Source organism: Phoxinus phoxinus (genome assembly GCF_949152265.1).
Source record: "Phoxinus phoxinus genome assembly, chromosome: 5".
In the NCBI taxonomy this organism is placed as follows: domain Eukaryota; kingdom Metazoa; phylum Chordata; class Actinopteri; order Cypriniformes; family Leuciscidae; genus Phoxinus; species Phoxinus phoxinus.
The window spans coordinates 39485668-39510559 of NC_136880.1; the positions used below are offsets into that span (position 1 = coordinate 39485668).

General features: G+C 37.0%; 2 protein-coding genes across 12 annotated transcripts; one reads left to right on the top strand and one right to left on the bottom strand.

The window, feature by feature from the left end:
* The first annotated feature begins 5207 nt into the window (after positions 1–5207).
* eef1da (eukaryotic translation elongation factor 1 delta a (guanine nucleotide exchange protein)) lies at positions 5208–18083 on the top strand. Of its 11 annotated transcripts, none has more exons than XM_079612793.1 (10): positions 5448–5561; positions 9865–10370; positions 11477–11597; positions 11945–12016; positions 14850–14915; positions 15353–15440; positions 16335–16435; positions 16547–16744; positions 16844–17038; positions 17951–18083. In XM_079612793.1, the coding sequence occupies exons 2-10, from the start codon at positions 9868–9870 to the stop codon at positions 17987–17989; spliced, it is 1383 nt and encodes a 460-aa protein (XP_079468919.1). In that variant the 5' UTR covers positions 5448–5561; positions 9865–9867; the 3' UTR covers positions 17990–18083. The 11 variants fall into 11 exon arrangements, with proteins under 11 accessions (XP_079468929.1, XP_079468928.1, XP_079468920.1 ...); XM_079612796.1 differs by having other exon boundaries at positions 5476–5561; positions 9861–10370; XM_079612802.1 differs by lacking the exon at positions 9865–10370 and having other exon boundaries at positions 5423–5561.
* Positions 18081–24152, bottom strand: ftr87 (finTRIM family, member 87). The gene is made up of 7 exons (XM_079612785.1): positions 23511–24152; positions 23337–23423; positions 21329–21562; positions 20969–21128; positions 20791–20850; positions 20621–20674; positions 18081–18948 (listed from the first exon to the last, which is right to left on the bottom strand). Exons 1-7 carry the CDS (start codon positions 24084–24086, stop codon positions 18398–18400), a joined length of 1722 nt encoding a protein of 573 aa, XP_079468911.1. The 5' UTR covers positions 24087–24152; the 3' UTR covers positions 18081–18397.
* Between the last annotated feature and the right edge of the window lie 740 nt (positions 24153–24892).

Consider the following 24892-nt stretch of genomic DNA (forward strand, 5'->3'; position numbering starts at 1 on the left):
ATGGCTCGTGGTGCGCGCACTGACGGATTGACTTTAAAATGTAACCTAATTTCACAGCTGAATATATAAGCAGCTGTTTGTGAAATGCATCTGGAGAAATGCTGATCTTTTCAAAGATGTGTGTGTGGGGGATTTTGTAGAGGTAAGCTATACTTCATGCTTTTGCAGACAAACGCATTCTTGATGCATCAATATTTAATATGAGAAAACATCTATTTTTAGTTTGTTAAACAGGGGCAGATGATTCAGGGGAGAGGAAATATAGTCCGACAAAAAGTGAATAATTGAAAACAACATTGGTAAAAAGACAGTGAGCCATTTCTAGGGATTTTGCAGGGAAGACCGGGATTGGTTGGCACAGGGGTTGGTCGGCACAGTTTTTCATTCATTGTTGAATATCTCTGGTGGAGCAGGCAGTAATTACACAATAGGTGCAAATGAAAGCTATGATTCATAAACAGTCAAAAAATGCTTACAAAACAACTTAAATTATGTTGTACTAAAATTACATTTGTTATCAATAACAAATGATTGGCTAATGGGGTTGCCTGTAATTGTAAGCGAGAAAGCAACTAGAAAACATAACAATGTTTAACAAACCAAACTAATAACATTTAACCCACATTTGTAATTACTTTGTGGTTATTTTATAGTGATAAAGTATTTTTTGTGATTCAGTATTAACATTTACATAACACCAATTGCCTTATATTACATCATCCAAATGTTTTTTTCTAAATTATTTCTCTGTCTTTTTAATTGAGGAGGTTGATTTTCGATTTTATATTGAACATTGTCATCACATTGATAGGTTTCATTATCCAGATTATCCAGATCCACTATCTAGTTTATGCAACAGTCACTTTACTCCACTCTAAAAAGCCACATTGTCCAGATCAATCTGATTGGATGTGGCAATTCTACTTACAGTAAGAACACGAAATTTCCCTTCCATTGAGTTTGATACACTCTTGAAGTAAGATGAGAAAGCTCAAACCTAAACAACACATCATTAGTAACATCATCCATACATCCATCCAGACTGTTGCTGTTTCTCAATGTCAAGGATACTTCCTTCCCAGTCATTTCCTTCAGAGGCTAGGCGAGGCTTCTCGAGCATTCGGAGAACATGTATGGAACAGGCTAGCAAGTGCACGTCATTGCATCATTACGTCAGTGAAAAGGTCAGCTTTCGGTGCAGAAATGGAAGTGCTACTGATTTGGTTGCTGTACAGCAATTGAACTCAAGTGGACATCTGAAAATGTCTGTGAAAAATTTGTTAAAAAAATTATATATATATATATATAATCAAATCTTGTTTTTCATGCCCTAAGAGACATAAAAACACAGGGAAAAAATCCTGACTGAGGATCATTATTCATGAATGAAATGGTTAAAATAAAACATTATTTCCATACTTTTCTCCCACCTTGTACTTGGTTTTTAAATTGTCCCACTTTTTTGAATGAGATAGCGAAGCTGCGCGCATAGGATTGTGGGAGATTTGGGAGTGCGAAGGATACACATATGCATCCTTTCCTGTATACGAGACATTTTCCGAACAAAGGACTCAGTCCTCGACATTGGATCAGTCCTTTGACGGATGTCGATGACGTAGCATCCTCGAAATTCCGGCTTCCGAGGATCCTTCCTTGACATTGAGAAACTGCTTGTAAAGGGTTTCAGGAAGGCTCCACAGAGAGGCCTTCTGGCTCAGTTCAACTCGAACCATTGAGCCTTTAGTAATGGCATTATTTATACAGAACAGTTTGGCCAAGTGGTTAATGCACTGGACTTAAAATCCAATGGACAAATGTACTTGTGGGTTCAAACCCCATTCCTGATAGCCTACTTTAGGCTGTTCAAAACTATAGTTTGCAAAAGGTCATTCTCAGACATGTTTTAATCCAGATTGTGAATAGAAGTGACTTGTCAAAGAAACACCAAAAGCTTTTACTCCTCTCCAAAAAGCCACTTTACTTTGTCTGGATCGGTCAGCTAATGTGGTGATCCTAGTTAAGGACACTTTATGATTAATTGTTTTCCTTTCCATTTTTCTGTGTTTGAAAGACAACAATAGATGCTATTTGAGACCATGGGTGGCCGAGTGGTTAAGGCGTAACTGGACAAAAGGCCACATCGAATCCACACTCCTGCTAGAAGTTTACTGTGCTCAACACTGGGGTTGTACATTGTTTAGAATTGATTTAATTCATATTCTGAGAAGTGTTTAATGCATATGAACATCACACAGTTTTATTCCACTCCAAAAAGCCGCTTTGACCAGATCAATCAGATCAGATATGGACATCTCAGATCTAGTTAAGAACACTTTATAGTTAATTATTTCCCCTTCCATGATCTATGTCTGACGGCTCATTTGTAGACCAGGATGGCCGAGTGGTTAAGGCGTTGGACTTAAGATCCAATGGACAAATGTCCTCGTGGGTTCAAACCCCACTCCTGGTAGTGATTTAGTAGAAAAGCGCTCTAAACCAAGAGATTAGGTGACAATTACAACAATCTTGCAGTACTGCATACTCAAAGATGAGAGATTCTTGAAAATACAACCAAACAGATGACATAAAATGCTACTTTATTTGTGAAGAAATTTAAGTAAGTTTATTTCAATATGTAGGTCTATATAAATAGGCCTAACTAAAGTTGTTACTCATACTGAGCGTTAGCTTACATGATATTAATATTAATTTGGATGTTTTAACCATCTTTTGAAATCACTTATTTGGATTTTTAGATTTAGGATTAGCTTTTAGATTTGGAAAAGTAAAAGAATGAAAAGAGATATTGAGGATACTGGAAAAAAAACTTGACCAACTATAAACTGTCAATATTATTCACCATTCTTTGTTGACATATGTGGAAAATAAGGATATGAACATTTTAAAGAATTGGACTTAAGATCCAATGGACAAAATGTTCACGTGGGTTCGAACCCCACTCCTGGTAAGATTGATTCTTCAAGAAACCTGAAAAAAAAATGCATAAAGTATTGTCATAACAATAAATCTATACGGTGTCTTGGTGTCATCGAAAAATTTGAATATCATGCAAATTTATTTAAGAAATTCAACTTAAAGAGTGAAACTAATATATTATATAGATGCATTACATGCAAAGTGAGATATTTCAAGCCTTTATTTGTTATAATTTTGATGATTATGGCTTACATCTATGAAAACCTTTTCACAATATTCTAATTTTGAATTTGGGGTTTTCATAAGCTGTAAGCCATAAATCATCATAATTATGACAAATAAAGGCTTGAAATATCTCATTTTGCATGTAATGAGTCTATATAATATATAAGTTTCACCTTTTAAGTTGAATTTCTGAAATAAATGATCTTTTGCACGATATTCACATTTTTCGAGTTTCACATAACAACATTCATTACAGGCAACTACTGTTTTCTAATTGTTGGCAAAATGCTCAACATAACACTGATAAAAAAAAACAGTATCTTTCCTTTTTTGGCAAACATAAAAGTGACGGAAAAATAGAGAATAGTATTATAATCAAATAAAAAATAAGGCGTCAAAATGTTAATAGAATGTTTTTACTTTGTTTTAAGCTTTGATGTGCACATCAAATAAATACATAAATACTACGTAATCAAACTCTTTCTTGAAAATAAAAAAGGTTTTCTTTGAAAATGTACATTTGTGAATATAAAATGTGTCAAGAAAAAATTGTAAATTAAGAACAAATTTAAAATGAGAATGGTCTAATTTCAGTCACCAAAAAATAAATAAAAAAATTGTTTGAATTTTGTGTCTATCTGAAGTTTAAAGAGTCAACCTTATTTGCAACACACAGTCCCAAAACAAATGATTTTGTCTCTTCAAACTGATGAAAAAAGGAGCACATGGGGAAAATATGATTATTCAATTTAGCAGGTTTATATTTAAATGGGTAGCATTTACTAATAATTTTAATATTGACTTCAATAACTTTATTAGATAAAACAAATTCGCAGAAGAAGCAAGAAATCTTCCCATATTACATCATTAATTTTTTTATTCCAAAAGCTTACACAAGCATGCAGGTAAAGACATCTGAGCTATGTTAAGAATTGAGCAAATATTTTAGTTTGACAAGTTGCTGAAAGGACATCGATCAACACAGACCACTGCTGTCAATAGTAGGAGGAGAGCATAAAGGACCTTTAAGGGCCAGGTTTGACTAAAGGTTTCACACAATCAGGAACCAAAATCAATGGCATACTCTCTTGGGGGGACTGTGAAAAGAGTTCTGGCATAAAGTGTTCATACGAGAGCAAGACACATATCATCTAAAAGTTGAGTCGACTCACTAAAAGTATATTTTTATCAAACCAATTATTAAAAATAAGAAATTAATTTTTATGTCTAATATTTTGGTTACTTCAGATAGCTATGTTGATAAAGATAAAAATTATATTAGGGACCAGCATATTAAAGCCTGTTTATGAAAATTGTCAATTGTCATCAGCCAATTTATTTATTAATATGTATGGGTTTGCAACAGAGATACATACCTTCCAAATTATTATTTTGAAAGTGGCTAATTGCATAGGAAGCAGAAAAAGATATGGCGATATTGGACAGCCTTGATGGATGCCTCCATCAATTAAATCTGCATGTTGTAGTTTAATTAAAGCATTGGCATTATTGTACAAAGTGTAAATTGCATTGATAAAATTGGGACCAAAACCAAAAATACTCAAAGACTTAAGAATAAAAAGAAACTTATCAGAATCAAAAGCTTTATAAAAATCAAGAAAAAGCAATAATCTGTCATCAGGGATCAGAAATCTAAAATATAAAGAACAAGTCTGTCTTGAAGTCTTACTATTACCTGATAGTCATCAATATGGTATTATCTTCTAGAACACATTTATTTATTGTAGCAAAAATCATGGCTAATATTTTGTAATAATTATTTAACAGGTTATAGGACATTTTAAGGTTTTGGGATCAAATTTATAACGCCTGGTGAGTGGTGAGTGAGTTGACGACTATCTAAATACACTTGGAGATGGAGAAATAACATTTGAGAATTTCTTGTAAAACTCAGTAAGACCATCATTTCCATTAAATTTATTTAATTTCAGCTTATCGATAGACTCACACATATCTGTATATAATTTTACCCTTTGAGTCAAGAGAATAAAAAAATAAATCCAAATTTTGTTGAGTTATGTGCAGCTGTTAGTTCGGGGCACGAGGAGGACGGAATGTTTCGGTGCAACGTAACTGAATGTACCATCTCTGCTCTGGGGGGGCGATATTCATAAACTACCGTCACTTTAATGAATATATACATATTTGTACATATTGTATAGATTAGAATCAACTCTTGACTAATAAATACGTATATTATAATGGTAAAATCGCATAACCTGCATTGCATCGTTCAATATGAACAATGACATTTAGCAGGACACCCCTCTATCAGCTATAAGTTCGTGTTACCCGACTTCCTCGGTCTCTTTCTGTTATAGGGAGTCCGGCGGAGAAGTTCAACTCGAACCGCTTGTCACTTATCAAACTCTTCGAAAGTAAGTAAAACTTAAGTTTCCACTAACACGATAGTGGTAAATATGTTTCACTTTTATCGTGTTCTTGCTGAAGTGTTCCGCTGTGCGTGTCGTGCCACGTGGCTGCGAAAACTCATGAGTTTAATCCGCTGCAGAATTTAAAACTCCTTGAATTTGTTCCCACTCCAGTTCATACACACCATACAGTATCTCAGCTCATGAGTTTATAAAGCTTCCATGAAGCATCTGGAGTTGATACTGATAGACAGCACACATGACGTTGAAGTTTATGTTTCACATGTTCATAAACAGGGTGGGTCATATTCGCATCTGTAACGGATCTGTGCGTGTCATCTAATCCTGACCTACAGGTCTCTGCTGGTTTAAATCTGGGTTAGACCTGTTGTTGTTACTCTGGTTTATTTGCTTTTCGTGTCCTTCAAGCCAAAGTCAGTCTCAGTGACTCCTTTTATTGTGCATAAATAAAACGGACATCTATGTCACACTTGCAATGAGTTTCTTCATCTTTCTTTTCAACATCTCTTTCTCATTCTTTTCATCTCAAAGACTAATTTCATTACAATTTATGTATCTGAAATACAATTAATATTTAATTTTACAATACCGGTTACCTTTTAAGGTTACATTTGTTAACATTAGTAAACTACATGAACTAATAATGAAATCTTAAAAATACTTCTAAAGCATTTATTAATGTGAATTTCAACATTTACTAATACATTATTAAAATCAACTTGTACCTGAGGTAACGCAAACTAACAATGAACAGTTGTGTTTTTATTAACAAATGTTAACAAAGATTAATAAACAATGTATTGCCTATTTTTAGTTCTTGTTAGTTAATGCATTGCTTAATGGGACTAGGACCTTATTGTAAAGTGATACAAATAATAACTTGATTGGAGATGGCAAACAATAAAATGTTAAATTAACTCCATATGTCATAGCAAACATGCTCTGTGATGACATTTGGCGACACTGGAAACTGTGTAACCAAGTACACTAACTTAGCATAACTTGTTATTGGCTAAATAGTTTGTTGTGATGGAAATGCATGTTGTGTTTGTAGCCTGAATGATGGATTGTCCGTAGTTTTGGGAGTTGGATTTCGTTTTAGTTAGAAATTTGGCATGACCAAATTTTCACCATTATAAGGTAGGGACTGTTTTTTTCTGTAATCCTCCTCCCACCCTTGGTAATGGAATATTCCCGTCTATTTTCAACTTGATTGTTGCCATGTACACCATTTATTTGTGCAAAGTACTGCAAATATTTATACCTTTTAATTAAATTGTTATTAGAGTTCTTCTTTTTAAATCACAGCTGAGGTTAATTTCGAGTGAAAGGTGTGCATGTTTTGTTGTTTTCTGTTCCAATTACTTGTCAGATTTCATTTATTACTAGAATGATTAGGCTATATTTTAAAACGTGTTGTAATCATCAGTATGCCACTCATGTAATAATTGAGATCAAGTTGAAAATAAGCCAGAATATATTGAGGCATTTGGCTGTAATTTTGTGCAACTTGTTGGATATGGGCAAAAGCAAAAAAAAAAAATCTGTTCGTTTTGTATATTTTGTTTTGCTCACCTTGCATGGCTTTAAAATAAAAAGTGAAATATTCTTTTACATTTATTTATTAAAGGGACAACAACAATTTAGCTAATTCTAGAGGTCGACCGATTCATCGGTTTTGCCGATTAATCGGCACCGATTGTTGACTGGTGGAACTATCGTTATCGGCAAAAATATATACCGATAGTTTTTCCTGGTTGCGTCCATTGCTGGAGCGGCTGAGAAGCGCGCGCTGTCATTCATTACATAGTGTCAGAGCTGAGAAGGGTCTGCTGGCATGATGCAGTACAAGAGCGGCCTCTAGAGGTGTAATAAAAACAATCGCCTCGTGTTGTTCATTTCGACACGCGATTCTGCGTGCTGCACTGAGAGCACATGCTGCGTGGAGAGCGCTGACATCAGATGCGCGTTTAAAGCACCGACAGCTAAAATGTATGTATACATTTTGTCATATCATTATAAAGTGATTAATTTGTTGACTAAATGCTGCATTAGTAGAGAAAGAACAGCACAACAGTATGTTTGTTTGCCTTCGAGGCTGAGAGGATGCTAACATTAGAAGTAGCCTACCTCAAGCGGTTAAAACACTGACAAACATAAACGTAAGTCCGACCCGAATGTTTAATGTCACAATTGTTACCTCTATTTGCATTAGTTCATATCCAGCTGGTCACTTTTATGCATTAAATATGCAGAGAAGTTGCATATTTAAAGCTAGAGACGTAAGCAAACTGATATGTTCATACAGCCGACAGAAAATAAACGAATCAGAAAAGCATTCGATTTCGGTTATTTTATTTTTTCATCTTCACTTTAATACAAATTTTGTTACTTTTTTATTAATTAAGTTGGCTTGAAAATAACAGTTAAATAGTTACATTTTGAATGTAACTGGTTTTATTTGTAATTTAGAGTATTACTTTTTGTTTCAGTTTGAATGAATGTCTTTTATTGACTTAAATATTTATTCACAATCACATTTATATATTTATTTCATTTAGCATGTTTTCATGGTTCAATACAGTTTTTTTTTTTTATAATATAATAAAGTTCAGCACTGTTTTACTTGGAGTGTTATGTTTGTTTTTATCCAGTATCAATTTTAAAAACTATCGGTTCATTAATCGGTTATCGGCAAGTATGGCCCAACCTAGCTATCGTTATCGGTAAAATCCACTATCGGTCGACCTCTAGCTAATTCTGTCATCTTTGGCCAGACTGCACAATTTCATACGAAGTTCGAATAAAGTCACACTAGCCGCGTTTCCATTACCCTTCAAATTGCGCAAATTGCGAATTGAAAATACACTCAATGGAAACGTAAATTTCGCAAAAACTCCCATTTATCACAAAAACGTTTTTTTTTTATGCTTGCATGAGGTGGTTTTTCAGGCAATTCGAAAAAGGAATATTTCGCAAAACTGCAATGAAAACAGTTTTTGCGCATTTACAGTCACCTGACGTCGATGACGCGGTGTGTTTGGACAGAAGACTGGACAGAGTTCTTTATTAAATTCATAAAAGATTTACAGGAATACTGGATTCTAAGGCTATGTTTACACGGAAACGATCTGAAGAGAAAACGCAAAAGTGGTGTTGCGTTATCACTTTTTATTCTGCGTTTAGACGAGCGTTATGGGGGGGTAATCTGCGTGCATATGGTGACGCAAAAGTGTGTGAAATTGGATGTAGTGTGCACTCCAGGCAGCTAGGTGGCAATGTGAAGCACTGAAAGTGAAAGAGACGCTGAGACTGTTTTTCATGTTTAATACGATAAAGCTGCTGCTTTAACCCTGCTTTAACCTCAAAAATTACAGTTTTTTTTTTTTTTTTGTCAATGAAATTAATACTATATTTTAGTTTGACAATGTTTTGTTATTTTCCTGTACTGGCGCATGCCTGTGACGTAAACGCGTACGCGACGAGATCCACCGTTTAGATCGGTGTCTTCACTGTCTAGCAGACTTTTGCGTTTTTACCCTTTAGACGGGAACGCGACGGTGGAGCGTTTTTAAGATTTCCACTCTGGGGAGTGGTTTCACTTTTTTGTGTTTTTAAGCCCCAAAAACACTGTCGCCGTCTAAACGAAAGGCAGATCTAATAAAATATTTTTACGTTTTCACCCGCGAGTGTTCTCGTGTAAACAGGGCCTAAACCTCAAAGAAATGCCACAATCACGAGCTTGAAGCAGAAATAAACGAGAATCACCAAGAAACACATATGTGCCGCTCACATGGATCTTTCCTTGCCATTAATGCTTGGATAACATGCCTACGTCTTCTTCCATTAAGAATAATGGCTAGTGCCGTGCGGTGACTGGGATATATATAAACCATATCAACCTACCATCCATCCTGACTGATCGCGAGAGGGAAACAAAATTACGTTTTAGTCGCATAACATCGGTTAATGGAAACGCTGTCATTTCGCAATAGTTTTTTATTGAAATTTTTAATAAATCGCAAAAGTTTTGCGGAAATCTGTAATGGAAACGCGCCTACTGTCTGAGTGCGAAACGTCCAGTAATGTATTGGTTCCCTTGATGAATCTCTGTGAAAACATTTCCCTCATGATCTGACTTCTGCTGGTGTAAACCGGCTGTTCTGCAAGGCTTCTGGATGCGTTGGTTGTTTCCATCTCTGCCCTCGTTTACTGTCTAACATCAGCTCAAACTAATTTTTTAGCATGTACCTTATTTGTTTTTCCTTATATGCTGTAATTGAGCTAGAGGATGGAGAACCAGTTGGGGTCTCGAGCCAAAGAAGATACTAGACACGAACAGACAAGGAATCTGCCCAATTCAAATGACGGAAAGAGAAACCGCACTCGTTCTTCCAGGTCTGAAAATCAAGCTTCTGAAGAAGGTCGTTTCCATCATGATCTGACCTCTCAGGGCATTAAAGGAGAGAAGGTTTGGTTTAACAGCAGCCTATATGAGCAAGCCAACGATGCCTATCAGACCTCGTTGAGCGCTGGGAGCGGGACCCCTCCAGTTTCGTCTTCCAAAGACCGAGTTCCCCGCACCCTGGTCTTTAGGGCAAAACGAAACGTTGCACAACAATCCCAAGAGAAGGAGAACCAAACGTACACCCGTTCCTATGCGTCACATCCACAGCAGCGGGGCTCGACCCACCAGCGCTCATCGTCTGAACCCCAGAGGGATCGGCATTTCCCAAAAAGTGAAAGGAAGAGGGTCTTCTCCGAGACTGAGCGCGCCCCTCATAAAAGGGACAAGTATGGCTAGTTTAGGGGCATGGGACAATTAATTTTTTTAGTTTCTTTTTTTTTAAGAAACTCTGAAAATTGTCTTCTGACTTGTTGAACGGTGTGTTTTTGTGTTGTTTGTGGACCGTATTATGTAGATCATTTTTCTCTTTTCAAAAGCCTCAACCTGGTTTGGGTCACCATTGGCTGCTGGGTGAAAGTTGATCAGTGTGAAACTAATCCGAGGGCTTTAGCACGCAAAGTCTGTCCTATTGTCTGAAGCCAGTGTCAGCAAAAAATAAATGAAAGGAGTTTTAGTGGTTGAAAGGACTTGGACAATCAATCTTCCAAATAACCATTCTACAAAATCAACGTGAATGCAAGACCTGGCTGGATGATATAGTTTTTCCGTTATCATAAAGTTAGCCAGGCATAAAGTGGGTTTATTGGTTGGTTTAGTATAGTTGTATATTGCCAAGCCAAACATTCCTATTTTGTCAGCATATTGTTCATAACTTCTTTTCATTGCTTGTTTGTTTGTTTATTGTTATGTTCCTTGTTCTCAGTGAGCAACAACATGAGTAAAATTGCTGTATTTAGCTAGTTATTGTCAGTCATGGCTGCCTTATTTAAACCAGCAGTTAGCTAGTTCTTCACGCTCACTAAAAGTTTAATCTTGCTCAACAAGTTTTGTTTTTCTACAACTTTTGGAGATTCTGACTTTTTTTATAGAAAAATACCAATTAAAAATAAAATGTATTAAAAAAATAATAATAATTGGTTGTATTGGCTGCCAAGAATTTAGCTTGAATGCAAGAAAAATCTATGATTAATTGCATATTCAATTTAAGATCCAAATTATAGAGAATTTGTAAGCTGTCATAATGTGTAAATACAGGAAAGGAAATGTGGCACGTGGTGCTCGGCTTGTTCTGCTTGATTTATGTTTGCTTATGTTTTAATGCATTTGTGCTGCACAGTTATTCATGAATGAATTACTTAAAAAATGCATTGAAGACTTGCATTTTGAATTCTGGCTTTTTTCTTTTTACTTTAAGTCTCTTTCTAAAGTTGTATGTTTGCTCTGACACAAACTATAATTCTAACTTCCACGTCTACTTCTTTCGTGTTCTTAGCATCACAATGAGTGGACTTCAGGGACTCGCCCAGGAGAACATCTGGTTTGACAAGTCCAGATACGACGAGGCCGAGAGATGCTTCTACGAGGGCAGGAACGGCGTACCTCAGACATCTCAGGTACTGACCACTAGCGATCAGGATGCTGTAGCTAAGCAGTTTCAACTGCACAATTCGAGGGTCTAAAACTTCCACATTTGGGTTGCCATACAAACTGGTATAAGGCTGGGTAGTTGTCCCAATGAATGAGGGTGATATAATCCTAATGGTGAGGCATGAATACATGTTTACTCAGCTGCTATCCAGGTGTCTGCTTTTTCTTTTCACTGCTCTGACAGCGCTTCATTATGTACCTCACCTGTGTATGTATGTTTGTTTGTTTGTTTGTTTGCTTGCTTGCATGCTCACTCTCTGCCTCTTGCTGGTTTGTTTGACATGGGCCTTTTTACCCCGCTGTACCCTTCCAGGAGAGAGATTCTAGTGCCATCCTGCAGGACATTGCTAAAGCCCGACAGAATATCCAGCAATCCCTAGCCGGAGTGAGTACTGCCCCCAAAATGAAAGAACTCATCATAAACTCAACTCTTGGTATTAATCATTTTTTGGAGCATACTGAATTTGTAGTGTAATCTTCTTGTGAACCGCATTTAACTAGAGTGATTACTGACGCTCTGTAACTGTCGTCCTGCATGGGACCACTTTGAATCTACGTCATGAAACTTTAACCAAGTTGGAGGTGAAATGAACAGGACAGTTTTTCATTCAGCTGCTGATCAACCACAAGATTGGAGCTACAGTACAAACACTCGCCCTCCCGAAATATCCCTGTGCTATTTTAGCATGTTTACGGAGCCCCCTCTGTGCCTTTGGCAGGGAGAACAAAATCAGCTGGAGATATGGATTAGTAAACTGTACATGCAGATTACTAACTCGTGTACACAATTTATGACCTCTAAAATGATTTGGAGTGGCAGATTTTTTTTTTCTTTTACCGAAATTATTTATTTATTATATAAAAATAAAAGATATATATATATATATATATATACATTAAAAAAATGTGTATTATTTAAATATATATATATAACATTTACATTTATTTATATTCCGACTGCCCCAAACTTGAGTTAATTATATATATATATATATATATATATATATATATATTAAATGAAAATTTTCCTCAGGGAGACTACAATGCACTGTCTGATGCGATATTGTAATAGACAGTTGCATAGTTATAATTTTCTCTCTAATATTATCAATCTTGTAAGTAAAGAAGTTCAAGTCATTACTGCTGTACTGTTTGGATACCTAGGGTTGTTTATTTTCTTCTAAAAGTGGTAAAAGATAAGCAGATCTAGCAGTTATTTAAGGCCTTTCTGTACGTAATGTATACTTTCTGTGCCCTTTTATACATGGGTTTGCATTAAAACACCTAAATGATCAAAAAGCTTTTCACAGAGACATGTTTGCATCATGCTGGGTGTGAATAATATGCCTTTACATTTGAGAACTGTGATTTAAAATTTAAACCGAGGAAGATTTACATTTGTGCTTTTTCCCAAAAAAAAACTTTAGGGCACAGAAGTTGGTATTGTTGCATTTGATCAATGAAAACAAACTTTTGACTTGCTGCACTCTTTTAGCTGACGTTGTTTTGGTTATTTAGCTTGTGCACCGTTTTGTTTCTGTAGGTTTATCCGGTTCATTTTGGGGTAATTTTATGATATCATGTGCACAGATTCTAAACTGAATTGCTTCGATACCTAAAAGGCTCCATAACTTTCCCAAAACAGACATAATCTCCCACGGTCTCTTCTCACTGATTCTGCAGTATTTGATTCCTCTGTCAGCAGTTACTTTACACCTCCCGCATCATCAAAGCATATGCGTTCTAGACACTTCAGAAAATCCCACAAATACATCAACTAAGATTGACACCTCAAAGATTTTATATAATCCAACTGTGTGCACCTAAAAGCACCTATCTATAGCAAACTGTTCTGTCATGCAAGTGGGTCTAGCTTGATCTCCTTCCGTTCACTACAACATGACATCTTTATTTGTCTTTATGTGCCTGTTCATTTTGCAATGCATGTGCTGTGCTCTGTCGTTCTCAGTCTTGTTCATCTGTCATCATTCATATTATAAAAGGAAGCAGGTTGCTTTGCAGTTGCCTGAAGATGTTAGTGTGTGTTTGTGGTTTATGCTTTTATGGCATGTTCTTGGTCTGACTCAGATTCAAGTGAGCAGACCTCACACATGCACTGCAAACATATGCTTTTATTTGCTTCTTGAAAAGGTGCAAAGATATGTGTGCAACTGTAATTTTATTTAAAAGAGCTATGCACAGTTGTGCAAATATATTTAAAGCAACCTATTTACCACTTTAAAGGAATCGTGACATGAGATATAAAATTTGCCTTACTTTTTGACATGAGATACCATTAAAATATCATGCAAGGTTCAGAGCTTAAAACGTCCTCCTTGTAATAAACAAAGCACTTATTTAATCAAGCTCCAAAAATGGCTTGTTTGGATATTGTGGGATTTGCGAGATCATGCGGGCATTTTATCTGACAGAAGCTGCATTACAAACCATATGTAAATGTTTTCATAATACTTTGTCTGTAAATGACGGTTTTATATGGATAATGTTTTCAAGACACTTGTGCGCAATAGCGAATGGGTGTTGATACTGTTTTCTATAAAATGACGTTAGCCAATCATAACAGTGGTTGTTTACTGACAATCCTTAAAGAAGCCGCCCCTTTTTTGTGCAAATAAAACTTTATTAACATTATAATTAAACCTCAAACATTTTATAAAAAAAAATCGTCATGTACCCTTTTTTAGTGAAGCAAAAACTGAATGGCAATATACACAGTTAATGCATGCATCTCTTCTATGAAAGCTTGTTTCCTCCACTGAATAAGAAAAACAATTCTTTTTTTTTTTAAGAATTGCGTGTTATAAAGTCAGAATTGTGAAAGATAAATTCGCAATTCTGAAAATAAAGTCAGTCTTTTTTCCCCCTTAGAATTGGACTGTATAACTCGCAACTGCAAGTTTTTATCTAACAATTCTGAGAAAAGCAGAAATGTGAGAGCCAAGTTTATATCTTGAAATTCTGACTTTATAGCTTGCAAATGCAAGTTTATTTCCTGCAATTCTGAGAAAAAATCTGAATTGTGAGATAAAAAGTTGCAATTCTCTTTTATTCCCCGGTGGAAACAAGCTTCCATACTACTCTGATGTCTTTCTTTCTTTGAATTTGAATAGAGGAAAACTCAGTTTCTGTTACAGCAGTTTATCTGTCTCTCTTCTGATTTGTTTTCTGGTTGTGGTGGTTAAATGTGAATCTCTCAGGTGAAGACTTCTCTACAGGGTAGTAAAGGGCACACGCGCTCTCAAAAACCGCGGGAGAGGAAGACCGTAAGTGCTCTGGGGCGCTTCAGTTGCTCATCTGTGTGAAAAGCATGTGAATGGAGCCTGGAGCAGCGTGGATTATACACACATTTCAGCTTGACTCATCCAAAACAGCCTGTTTACTGTGTGACTAGTGTTTTCATGGGAGGTTTTTACACATTAAGGGCACAGACGTCATGCATGACTGTGTTTTCATGCATTGGTTTAAAGTTTTAGCCGTCACCAAAGTAAATTGCATGCAAATCAAGTGGAATTTTTTATTGTATTTCAATGTTTCAAACATATCCTGCTATAAATGCATTCAAGTGGTTTCCTGTGGTTCTTAATTGGTTGACAAACCTTTTGTTGGGCATGTCTGCAGCCCTGCATGGTGTGATTTTAACAGTCAGCTCTTTATGAGATGTAATTCACTAATGTTCAGTTCTCCTCCATCTGATTTGCAGAGTCAGAATGCCAGTAAGTCTGAGGATCAGAGTGAGCTGGCCTCTCGTTTCAAGAGTCTAGAACTGGACAACAAGAATCTGCACAAAGGTACGTATGAGAAAAGACTGAGATATGGCTTCCTACTTAGAAAACAATTTTGTAGTTCCTGACCAGAAGGCTGTTGGTTGTTTGTGCACAACAGTGATTTGGAGTGACTTGAAGTCAAGACACGGTGATTGTTAGCGATGCAATGTGGGAATGTCCATAAATGCACAATTCCCACAGGCTTTCCTACTAGGACTGCACGATTAATCACAATGAAACCGCACGCGAATTGGCAAAGGCTGCGATTATTTTATGCACCATTTGTCAGTGCAGTAAATACTGCTTCATCTGAACGCCAGAGGGCGCTCTCACTCAGACATGATAAATATGCCCCACCGCTGAAGTACAATAACGTATAAATAACTGAATAAACAGAAGATTTAAATGCTTTGATTAAACATGACTTATAAATGCACGATTGCCTTATTCTGTGTAAGAAGCCACATCATCTCACAAATGATGCTCATCTGTCGTTATGAAGTGAGTTTGGAGTAAATGCATGTTATTAAATGTTGTCTTTTGTTGGACAAGAGGTTCATAAATGCTTCTCATGTTTGGTAAGATCTTTGACGCATGTTGCTTTTTCAAATGCACGTTATAAGAGACTCAAACTCACAGTGCTTTCAGATGGAGCAGCATTTACAGAGCCGTACAACAATGACGAGCTGCGCAGAAAAGATAATCGCAGCCTTTGTAATTTCAAAATCGCCATAAGCAATCTCGATTTAAGTGCGATTACATGTCAATTGCGATTAATCGTGCAGCCCTATTTCCTACATAAGACCAACATAAATGCCTGTGTGGACAGTGATGCAACACACTAGGGTTTGGAACAGATTGACACAGTTTGAGCATATTGTGATCCGTGTGAGATTAATGGTGTGTTTGGTTTATCAGTGGTGGATGATCTAAGAGCCACGCTGTCCAAACTGGAGTCCAGAATGGCCACGCTGGAGAAGGGCCAATCGCCGGCTTCAAAGTCTGTTACCGTCACCAAGGTAGTTGTGAGATACTGCCATCTTGAAGTCAATAATAACAAGGCCGGCTTTGTGCATTAAGCAAATACAACTGTAATTATTTACATACCATATATATTGTTTTATCTGAAGGCTGCTCCTGTCCAGAAGCCCAAGGTTGAGAAACATAACGGTGCTGACGATGATGACGACATTGACCTGTTTGGCAGTGATGAGGAAGATGAGGAGGCAGAGCGTATCAAAGCAGAGAGGGTGAAGGAGTACTCTCAGAGGAAAGCCAAAAAACCAGCCCTCATCGCCAAATCATCCATCCTGCTGGACGTCAAACCCGTACGAGACCTTCAGCACACACAAGCTTTAACCTAGCAAGTATAATTCCTTCCTGCTGAGTTCTAGTTTTGAATATATCATGTGTCTTTCATTGATCAGTGGGACGATGAGACCGATATGTCCAAGCTGGAAGGGTGTGTGCGCTCCATACAGATGGACGGGCTCCTGTGGGGAGCTTCTAAACTGGTTCCTGTCGGCTACGGCATCAAAAAGCTGCAGATCAACTGCGTGGTAGAAGACGATAAAGTAGGAACAGACATTCTGGAAGAGGAGATCACCAAATATGAGGACTACGTAAGTGCACAATGTTTTTGGTTGAATCATGATTTTAAAAAAATCTGGTCACTTTAATTTTCCATTTAAAAAAAAATTTAGGGCTGTTTTTCCCCCACATTTTCTCATTCAATTTCCATTACTGTAATGTGTCCAATGTGACATTGTACTTTAGCATTTTTACTTTTTATTTACTTTATTACAGTAATTGTTTTATATGCTGTAGAACAATACTGATTATATTACAATAATGTATATTTTACAAATGTGTTTTATTTTATTACATTACTGTAATTTTTATAAAATGGATGAAAACATTCATTTCATTGTCATAAAAATAACTAAATAAGATAATTATATAATATTATATTGAAAAACTAGGGCTAGTTTGCATTTAAAAAGTTGCCTGATGGCGTGTTTGACAAAACAAAAATGAATTAAAGTACCATCGAAGCTGGATATCTAAAAGCAAATATGCATTTTTTTAGTAATTTTGTGAATTGCAGCAAAATACAGATGGTTTTATATTTATGTATGAACAATTTACAAATGTGTGTATATTGCATTAAAGTAATTGTAATAAAATAATTCAGGAAAAGTTGACAAATTTACTTAATTGTAATGAAAATAGAAATAAGTTACCGGTATCTAAAAAATACATGAAAAAAAAAAAAAAAAAAAAAAAAAAAAATATATATATATATATATATATATATATATATAATGTGTGTGTGTATATGTGCTGTGTATCAGTACATATTTATGACAAAAAAACATATTGGTCTTCAATTATTTACGATAATTACTTTGTTTGGGTGAAATATGAATGGAAATGTTTGTGATATTTTTACTCTTTGATAAGATTTATAAAATGTTTTAAAAAAAATCAAGTTTTATTGACCAAAACTACATTCATTCCTCATTTTGTTGTAGGTCCAGAGTGTTGATATTGCTGCTTTCAACAAGATCTGAGCCTCTCACCACGAAGAACCACCTCACACTGGGTCATGCTGCTTTTATATCACACGGTTTGCAATAAACTGTTCAGCCACATGAACAAACTCACTGTATTGACTCTTTATTTGTATGCTCTTTATTCCTGTCCTGGTTTTACAAGTTTCCATTATATTCATTCTTTATATTTGAACTATTATTATTTATTTAAAGGGTTAGTTCACCCAAAAATGAAATGAAAAATGTAACACAAAGATATATTATGGTCTGAGTCCTCCTTTTCATAATGGTTGCATGGGTGGTTTAGCCTCCACAATAACAAGCCACTGGAAGAAAACAAACAACATGAAGGTGAGCGAACAATGACATGCTTATGATTTCTGGGTGAACTGTCTGTTAAACAAAATGAGAGCACAGAATGCATTACTAAGCTGAGAAGCTGAAAGTTCGACAGAGTTTCAAAGTGGACCCCAGTCCAACCCAGAAACCAGGGTAGAGAGGCTGTGCAAACATAGTCTGCTCCCGATGCAGCAAAAACATGGTATCATCCGCCAGAGAAACGCTATAAAACGCAAGAGTTCCAGCGCCGCGATCGAGATACACACCGACTCTGCGTGGTGTCGCAGTGTGTATTTCTACACTAAACTTACTGTGCCGAAACAAACAAAGAGAATCGGAGAAATCTAAACTCCACGATTTTGAGTTGCATCCCAGTTTTCGGTCCATATTCCCTCCAGTCCTGGGAATTGATTTGTAGGAAACTCCAATAGAGACTCCTCCAGCGCCTCTCCACTCCACCTCCCAGTATCCGCATCCAGACAGAGCTTCAGTGCACAGGACCTGAGCCCAGCTGCCGAAGCGCTCCGGCTGATCCGGGTACGGCTGAGGCTCCTGGACCGTCGTGACCTCTGTGTGATCTCCAGAAAGATGGAGGAAAGTGTTGGCGGTGTTTGGGTCTAACGTCAAATCACAGAAGTCTGAAAGAGGAAAGATACTTTGCTAAGAAGTCTCGTCTAACAATTTACATTATTACATTGCTCTCTGAAGTCTTATTGTGATTGGTCAGTTATTCCCCGATAATGACCATCATCAATAGCAATGCTGTATAATGACTCCAGTGCTTCTTTCTCACGTTTACACCACAGATGGGTGCTAGTGCCATCTTGCACCTGAATTATCGACTGTATTTACGGTCAAATGAAACCGATGGCGTCAGTATTAATATTAGGCATGCAGAAATATTTTTGAAGTGTTCGTCTTGAACGATTGTACACTGTAATGGATTGTAAGATAACACAGGTAAGATTTTAAAACTGTTTCTTCTCAAATCAATATCCTGTCCCTTTCTGTGGTGAAAAGCTGTATAGTATGTGAAATGACTGTACATTATTCCTAAAATCCTTGTTTTGTTTGAACTTGTTGGTCTAGGCTCAAAACTGCTAGCTAGGAACTTTTCTTTGTGGAAACTTTTTCTTTTAAGTCAGGCATAATCCACTTCCTCCAAGTCGTGCATTTATCGTTTTTATAGGCTACACAGCTTGCAAAGAACCACTCGAATCGAAATGGAGCTAGACATGGATTATCACGGTTATACCATGGACATTTTCCAGCATTGGTATGTTAAAACTGGACATTGATGTTTGCAGTGCAATATTTGATTGGAAAAGTAAAAACGACGGTTACTTTCATCAGTTACGGCTTGTCAGATCTATTCTGCCTGCTTTGAATCAGACACAGATATAGTAGTGCGGTAAGATTATATTTATTTAAATAAATCATAGCACTAGTTTGAATTAATTATCGAGAGAGAGAGCTGTGAGGTTAATAACTTCAAAAACAGCGATGTGCACCTCACTGAGAAATATAATGTAGTAGCTATTTTATTAATAAAAGTTACATGGCAGCGTTGATATCCAGTTTCTGTGCTCTGGAATGTTTTTGTGTGTGATCTCGGCACGCTTCAATGAAATCAGTGCATGTGCATTAAACGGTTTTAATGCACACCTTCCAGCCAATCGAGATCAAGGGTCTCACTTTATGTTAGGTGTCTTTTAACTGTGAACTAACATTAAATTAATCATTTTATACAATGCACTTATGTTCATGTTTTACATTGCACTTATTATAATTACCTGCATATAATTACTTCTGTAATTAATTTATGTAATTAAAGCTATAATAAGTTATTACACTGTTATAGTTACCCTTTTAACCCACCCTTAAACCTATACATTTAAATCTGTCCCTAACCATACCTGTCTCTCACCTCAGTAGCAGAAAAAGTGTTTTGCAAATTTCAATGTAAGTATACTTATTTTTTTATGCAAGTAAGTAAATAAGTTAAAGATGCCTAATATAAAGTGTGTGTGTGGTGGTGGTTGATTAAACTGACTGGAACTACCTGCATTAAACAGTTTTAATGCGCACCTTCCTGCCAATAAAAATCCAGTATTCAGGCAGACCATGGTATAATGAGCTAATCAAATATTTCAACTCAAAATGACTTATGTGCAAAGTAGCTGTGTAATAAGCGAGATAATGTTCATTCAGCTTCGTGTCGGGGGTTCTGAACACCCTGTCAGGGTTTATTTTGCGATAACAACCAACTGGATGTACTTGATAACCAATGTGTGCTAAATCCGAACTCACATTGTAAGAAATCTCCTCTGGTCCTCGGCTCAGTCTGCTGTAAATGTCTATGGGCTGGAAAAGGTCAGAGAGTTGAATGACGTCAGATGCATTTAACTTACACCGGTAAACAAGGGTGAGTTGATGTGCTTTGATGACTCACTTGCTGGGAGGGATGTGAGTGTCCGTACCTGTTTCAGTGTTCAACGGACAACTCAAGGAGTTTTCAGCTGACTGATCGTGCTCAACAACTGTAAATATAACAGTGATCGCAGTCAACAGTCATTTGTGCATCAGCAGATTATACAATTCAAAGCATGCGTCGGCTCTGGAGAGCTAGATCTCGTGGATCTGTGTTTATATACTCGCCTAATTCTGAGATCTTTGTCGATTCTCTGTCACAGACCTCGCTGACTTTATCTCTCAGCTCTGTGAGAGCTTTCCTCAATATCAGCAAAGGAAAGTACGGATGGACATCAATGCAGGGCCGACCTCCAGTGTCCGGTGGAGCACAGAGCATCTTATAGTTCTGCACAGGTAAAGTTAGTGTGTTAATGTACACGCAAACACACACCTTTTAATTCACTGCATGGCCCAATTTCCCCCACAGACTATAAACAAAGAGAATGAAAGCAACTTCTTTTCTTCAGCTGTTCACATTTCGTTTCTAGTGGAGTATCGTAACCTCCAGCACAAACAAACAAATTGAGTTGATATTTCAGACTTCACCTGTAGGAAATGGATATGATCCTCAGTGTTTGAGAGCGCCTCTAGCTCGGCCTCTCCTCTTCTTTGTTCGACTATCTGTTGACTCAGTCGCTCTTGAAGCTTCTCCGTCTGACTGAGAGCCGTTCTCTCCTCACCTCTGATCTGCTCTTTCACCTCCGAATGCTTCTTTTCAACGGTGCGCAGCAGTCGGATGAAGATCTTCTCACTGTCCTCCTCAAACGCTTGTGCAGAACGCTATTGCAATGACAGAAAGGGTTATTTAACCCTCCGGCCCTGTTCACTTACAGGTCACACTCGCACTGTTCGCTGGTCTAGAGCGAATACCATAAATGTATCTTTTTTAAACAAAATGAATGTGCTATATTTTTCTTCCTTAGTAAATTTTTCCAATTTAATCCATTTAAAAATGTACAATCATTAGGATACATTTCTCAATACATAGGTCAATTTTCTTCACAAAGTTATAACTAGCTTTCAATTTCACATCCATAATGCAACAAATCGACTTTATTATTCATAAAAACAATTACATAAAAAACACCAACAATAGATAGCATTACACAATGTTTTGTTTTGTGAAATTTCTTTACAAAACAAGAATGACACACTCACAAAATGAAGTTTCCCCTTTTGTTGATGGTAATGAAACGCATGCGTGGGTGTTCAGCTACATCTAAGATCTAGATTTGTAACATATTTTGATATGGTATTACTGTAGAAATGCAGCAAATTGATGTCTTATTCTGTTCGGTTTTGAACTTAAGCTTAGCAGTTTTGAAAAGAGTACAGTATGTGCTGTAAATGTGCAAATTGGCCTGTAGTTTTGGTGGTGTTTGTGTCTAAGAAATTAATTCATACTATTTGAAAGAAGTAGTCACTGAATGCATTTTCTTCCAAAGCAATGATAAATGATCCACAGTTTAGCGCACAGACTGCTGTTGTGCTCACTGTGGGAAGAGTTTTGAAAAAGTGACCCTAGTATTCAGAAATCTGTCCTAGCGGCTAGCGATTGTAAAATTCATATATAATAATCATATATACAAAACAGATTATCAATTGGGACACTTTTTGATGGGCAGCCTTAGCCTGCCTAACGTCAGACCTCGTCTCATTGAGACGTGGTCTGGGAATCACATGTTAATTTTCTCGTATTTGAGGCGTGGTTTACAAATGCCTAGAGCCGTTTATTGGCCGCTACGAATGTCTATCAAATGTACGTAGCTCATAGCCAGTCGTTTCAATTATACCAGATGACGTATGTAGAGCAACAGAAATTCTCGAGAGATCTCATTCCTGCGTAATAATAAAGGAACTGCTGCCATACCAGCAGCGCAATGATATTACAAACTTAGTGCCGGTCACGTTGGAAGTTACAGAGATGGGGACTATTTTCAAGCGCTGCGTAATATCATTGCGCTGCTGGTAGGGCAGCAGTTCCTTGATTATTACGCAGGAATGAGAGTATAGTTCCTAGTCATATTGGCCTAGAAAATCACAACTTTTCATTTTCTGTCGGTCTTAGCACACGATGTAACTACAGAAGAGTCAAGTTTTAAATAGGAAAAATATAGAAACTCTTTGGTAATTTTTTTGAGAGAGATGCTAACTGTCTAATCAGATTCAATGATCTATGCTAAGCTATGCTAAAAGCGCTACCGCCAGACCCGGAGATTGGCTGAATGGATTCGAAAACGGTAAAACTGTTTAACTCTAGGGGAGTTGGAAAATGAGCCTATTTCCAAAAAAAGTGGTGTTCCTTTAATCTAAGCCCTATCTGTGAATCCAGGCCTAGATGTTTTAGAGAGTTTAACATTCATTGCTGGATTTTTTTTTGTAGTTTGTATCCCACAAAAATTGCTCTGTTTTCATATTTCTCATTCATTTGGTGTTCACCGCCAAGTTTTGTTCCATTCCTCTAAAGTAGTTTTTATTTTATTTCCTCGAACAGGACCAGGGGTTAATAAAGCAAAAGCACAGTACATTTTCAGCACAATGACAGTAGACCTACCTTGATGTATTTCACCATGTCTCGGAGTTCCTTGTCTCGTTCCTTGCACCTCTGTTTTGACTTCTTCCACGCTTCCTCAAGATTTTTCTGTTTGAAAACCATGCACGTGAGAACTTCGCCTTCTTCAAACTCTATTTTGTGCAATTTAAAGATTTTCTTTACAGTTTTTGTTACCTGTTTTTCCGTCCTCTCCTCCATCACCGACACCACGCTGTGCCCCTTATGTCCGTCTTTTAAGCACGAACTACAAATGCATTGTTGGTCTGTGCGACAGTAAACATCCCGCAATTTATTGTGCCGAGAACAGATTCTTTTCTGCGCTTGTTTTGTAACTTCAATAAGTGGATGCATTCTACCGCGATTCCTTTCATTGTGTGGCTTCAAGTGAATTTCGCAGTATAACGTCTGACATTTCACACAGAACTTAACAGCTCGGTGTTTCTTCCCGGTGCAAACGTCACACTCCACATCCTCTGCCTTGGCACCAGGATCATGAACGCCGGTTCTCCTCAGCTTTTCCACTATATCAGCCAGCATGGTGTTTTTGGACAGCGCAGGTCTGGGGCTAAAGGTGCGTCGACACTGAGGACAGCTGTACTCCTCTTTTAACTCGCATTTCCTCCAGTAACCTTTAATACACTCCATACAGTAACTATGTCCGCAGGGAATAGTGACCGGTTCCCACAGCACTTCCAAGCACACGGAGCAACAGAATTGGTCCTTATCGACGGAGATATTTGTTCCTGCCATTTCCCCCTACATGTGTACAGTCAGAGGAGAGTGAAATGAAAGGCAGTAAACCGGTCGCCAAGGACAGAGAGGACGAAACAATGATTGTTTGTGTATATACTGGGCGTGAACATAATGCAGGTACAGTAGAAGCTTATCAGGTTTCAGTCTGAACAGCCTGAAGCGGCCAATCACACACAAGAACAGGAAAGGGCCACTTCTTTGCTTTTATGCAAATCCAAGTTCCAGGTGGGTAAACTTGCTTTACATGCAACATACATACATTATATTTTGTGGTCTGCTCCACCATTCTGAGAAACACAGTTTGTGGGTTTTAAGCATAAAAAAAGGAAAGTCCCTGCTTTCTACTGATATAAGTATTGTTTCTCATTATTTAAATTGTGGTTGTGATAAACCACGTTTTTGAGAAAATATTCCATCAATTTCTAAACATATATTCTTCAGTCTCGTTTCATTGAACAGGGGTTCCCAAATATTTTCATGCTAAGACCCGCCAAAAACATTTTAGAATATAATATAAGTGCACTTGTTCTTTTTAGTTGACATGTGGTATTTTCTTTGGAATAGTTTTAGTATTATTATGGGACTCCTGAATAAAGGCATGAGTGTGAGATATAATCTGCAGACAAAAGTCATGTCCAGCTTAGGAAAATTGACATCATCCTTTATTTAAATATTATTAAAAATGTGTTAAAGGTTTTGTAAGCATAAGTTGTGCTCAATTGTTTTATTTGTGATAATGCAATGAAACTTGCCAAATTGTGTGGGCATCATTTTTTATCAGGCTGTCATACAAAGAAATAATG

Coding starts and splice junctions, on each gene's coding strand:
- ftr87 (XM_079612785.1), bottom strand. CDS start 24,086: ATGGCAGGAACAAATATCTCCGTCGATAAGGACCAATTCTGTTGCTCC. Junction 21,563..23,336: donor ACATGGTGAAATACATCAAG/GTAGGTCTACTG, acceptor TCATTGCAATAG/CGTTCTGCACAAGCGTTTGA. Junction 18,949..20,620: donor CAGAGGAGATTTCTTACAAT/GTGAGTTCGGAT, acceptor TTCCTCTTTCAG/ACTTCTGTGATTTGACGTTA.
- eef1da (XM_079612793.1), top strand. CDS start 9,868: ATGGAGAACCAGTTGGGGTCTCGAGCCAAAGAAGATACTAGACACGAA. Junction 16,436..16,546: donor AGTCTGTTACCGTCACCAAG/GTAGTTGTGAGA, acceptor TTTTATCTGAAG/GCTGCTCCTGTCCAGAAGCC. Junction 17,039..17,950: donor TCACCAAATATGAGGACTAC/GTAAGTGCACAA, acceptor ATTTTGTTGTAG/GTCCAGAGTGTTGATATTGC.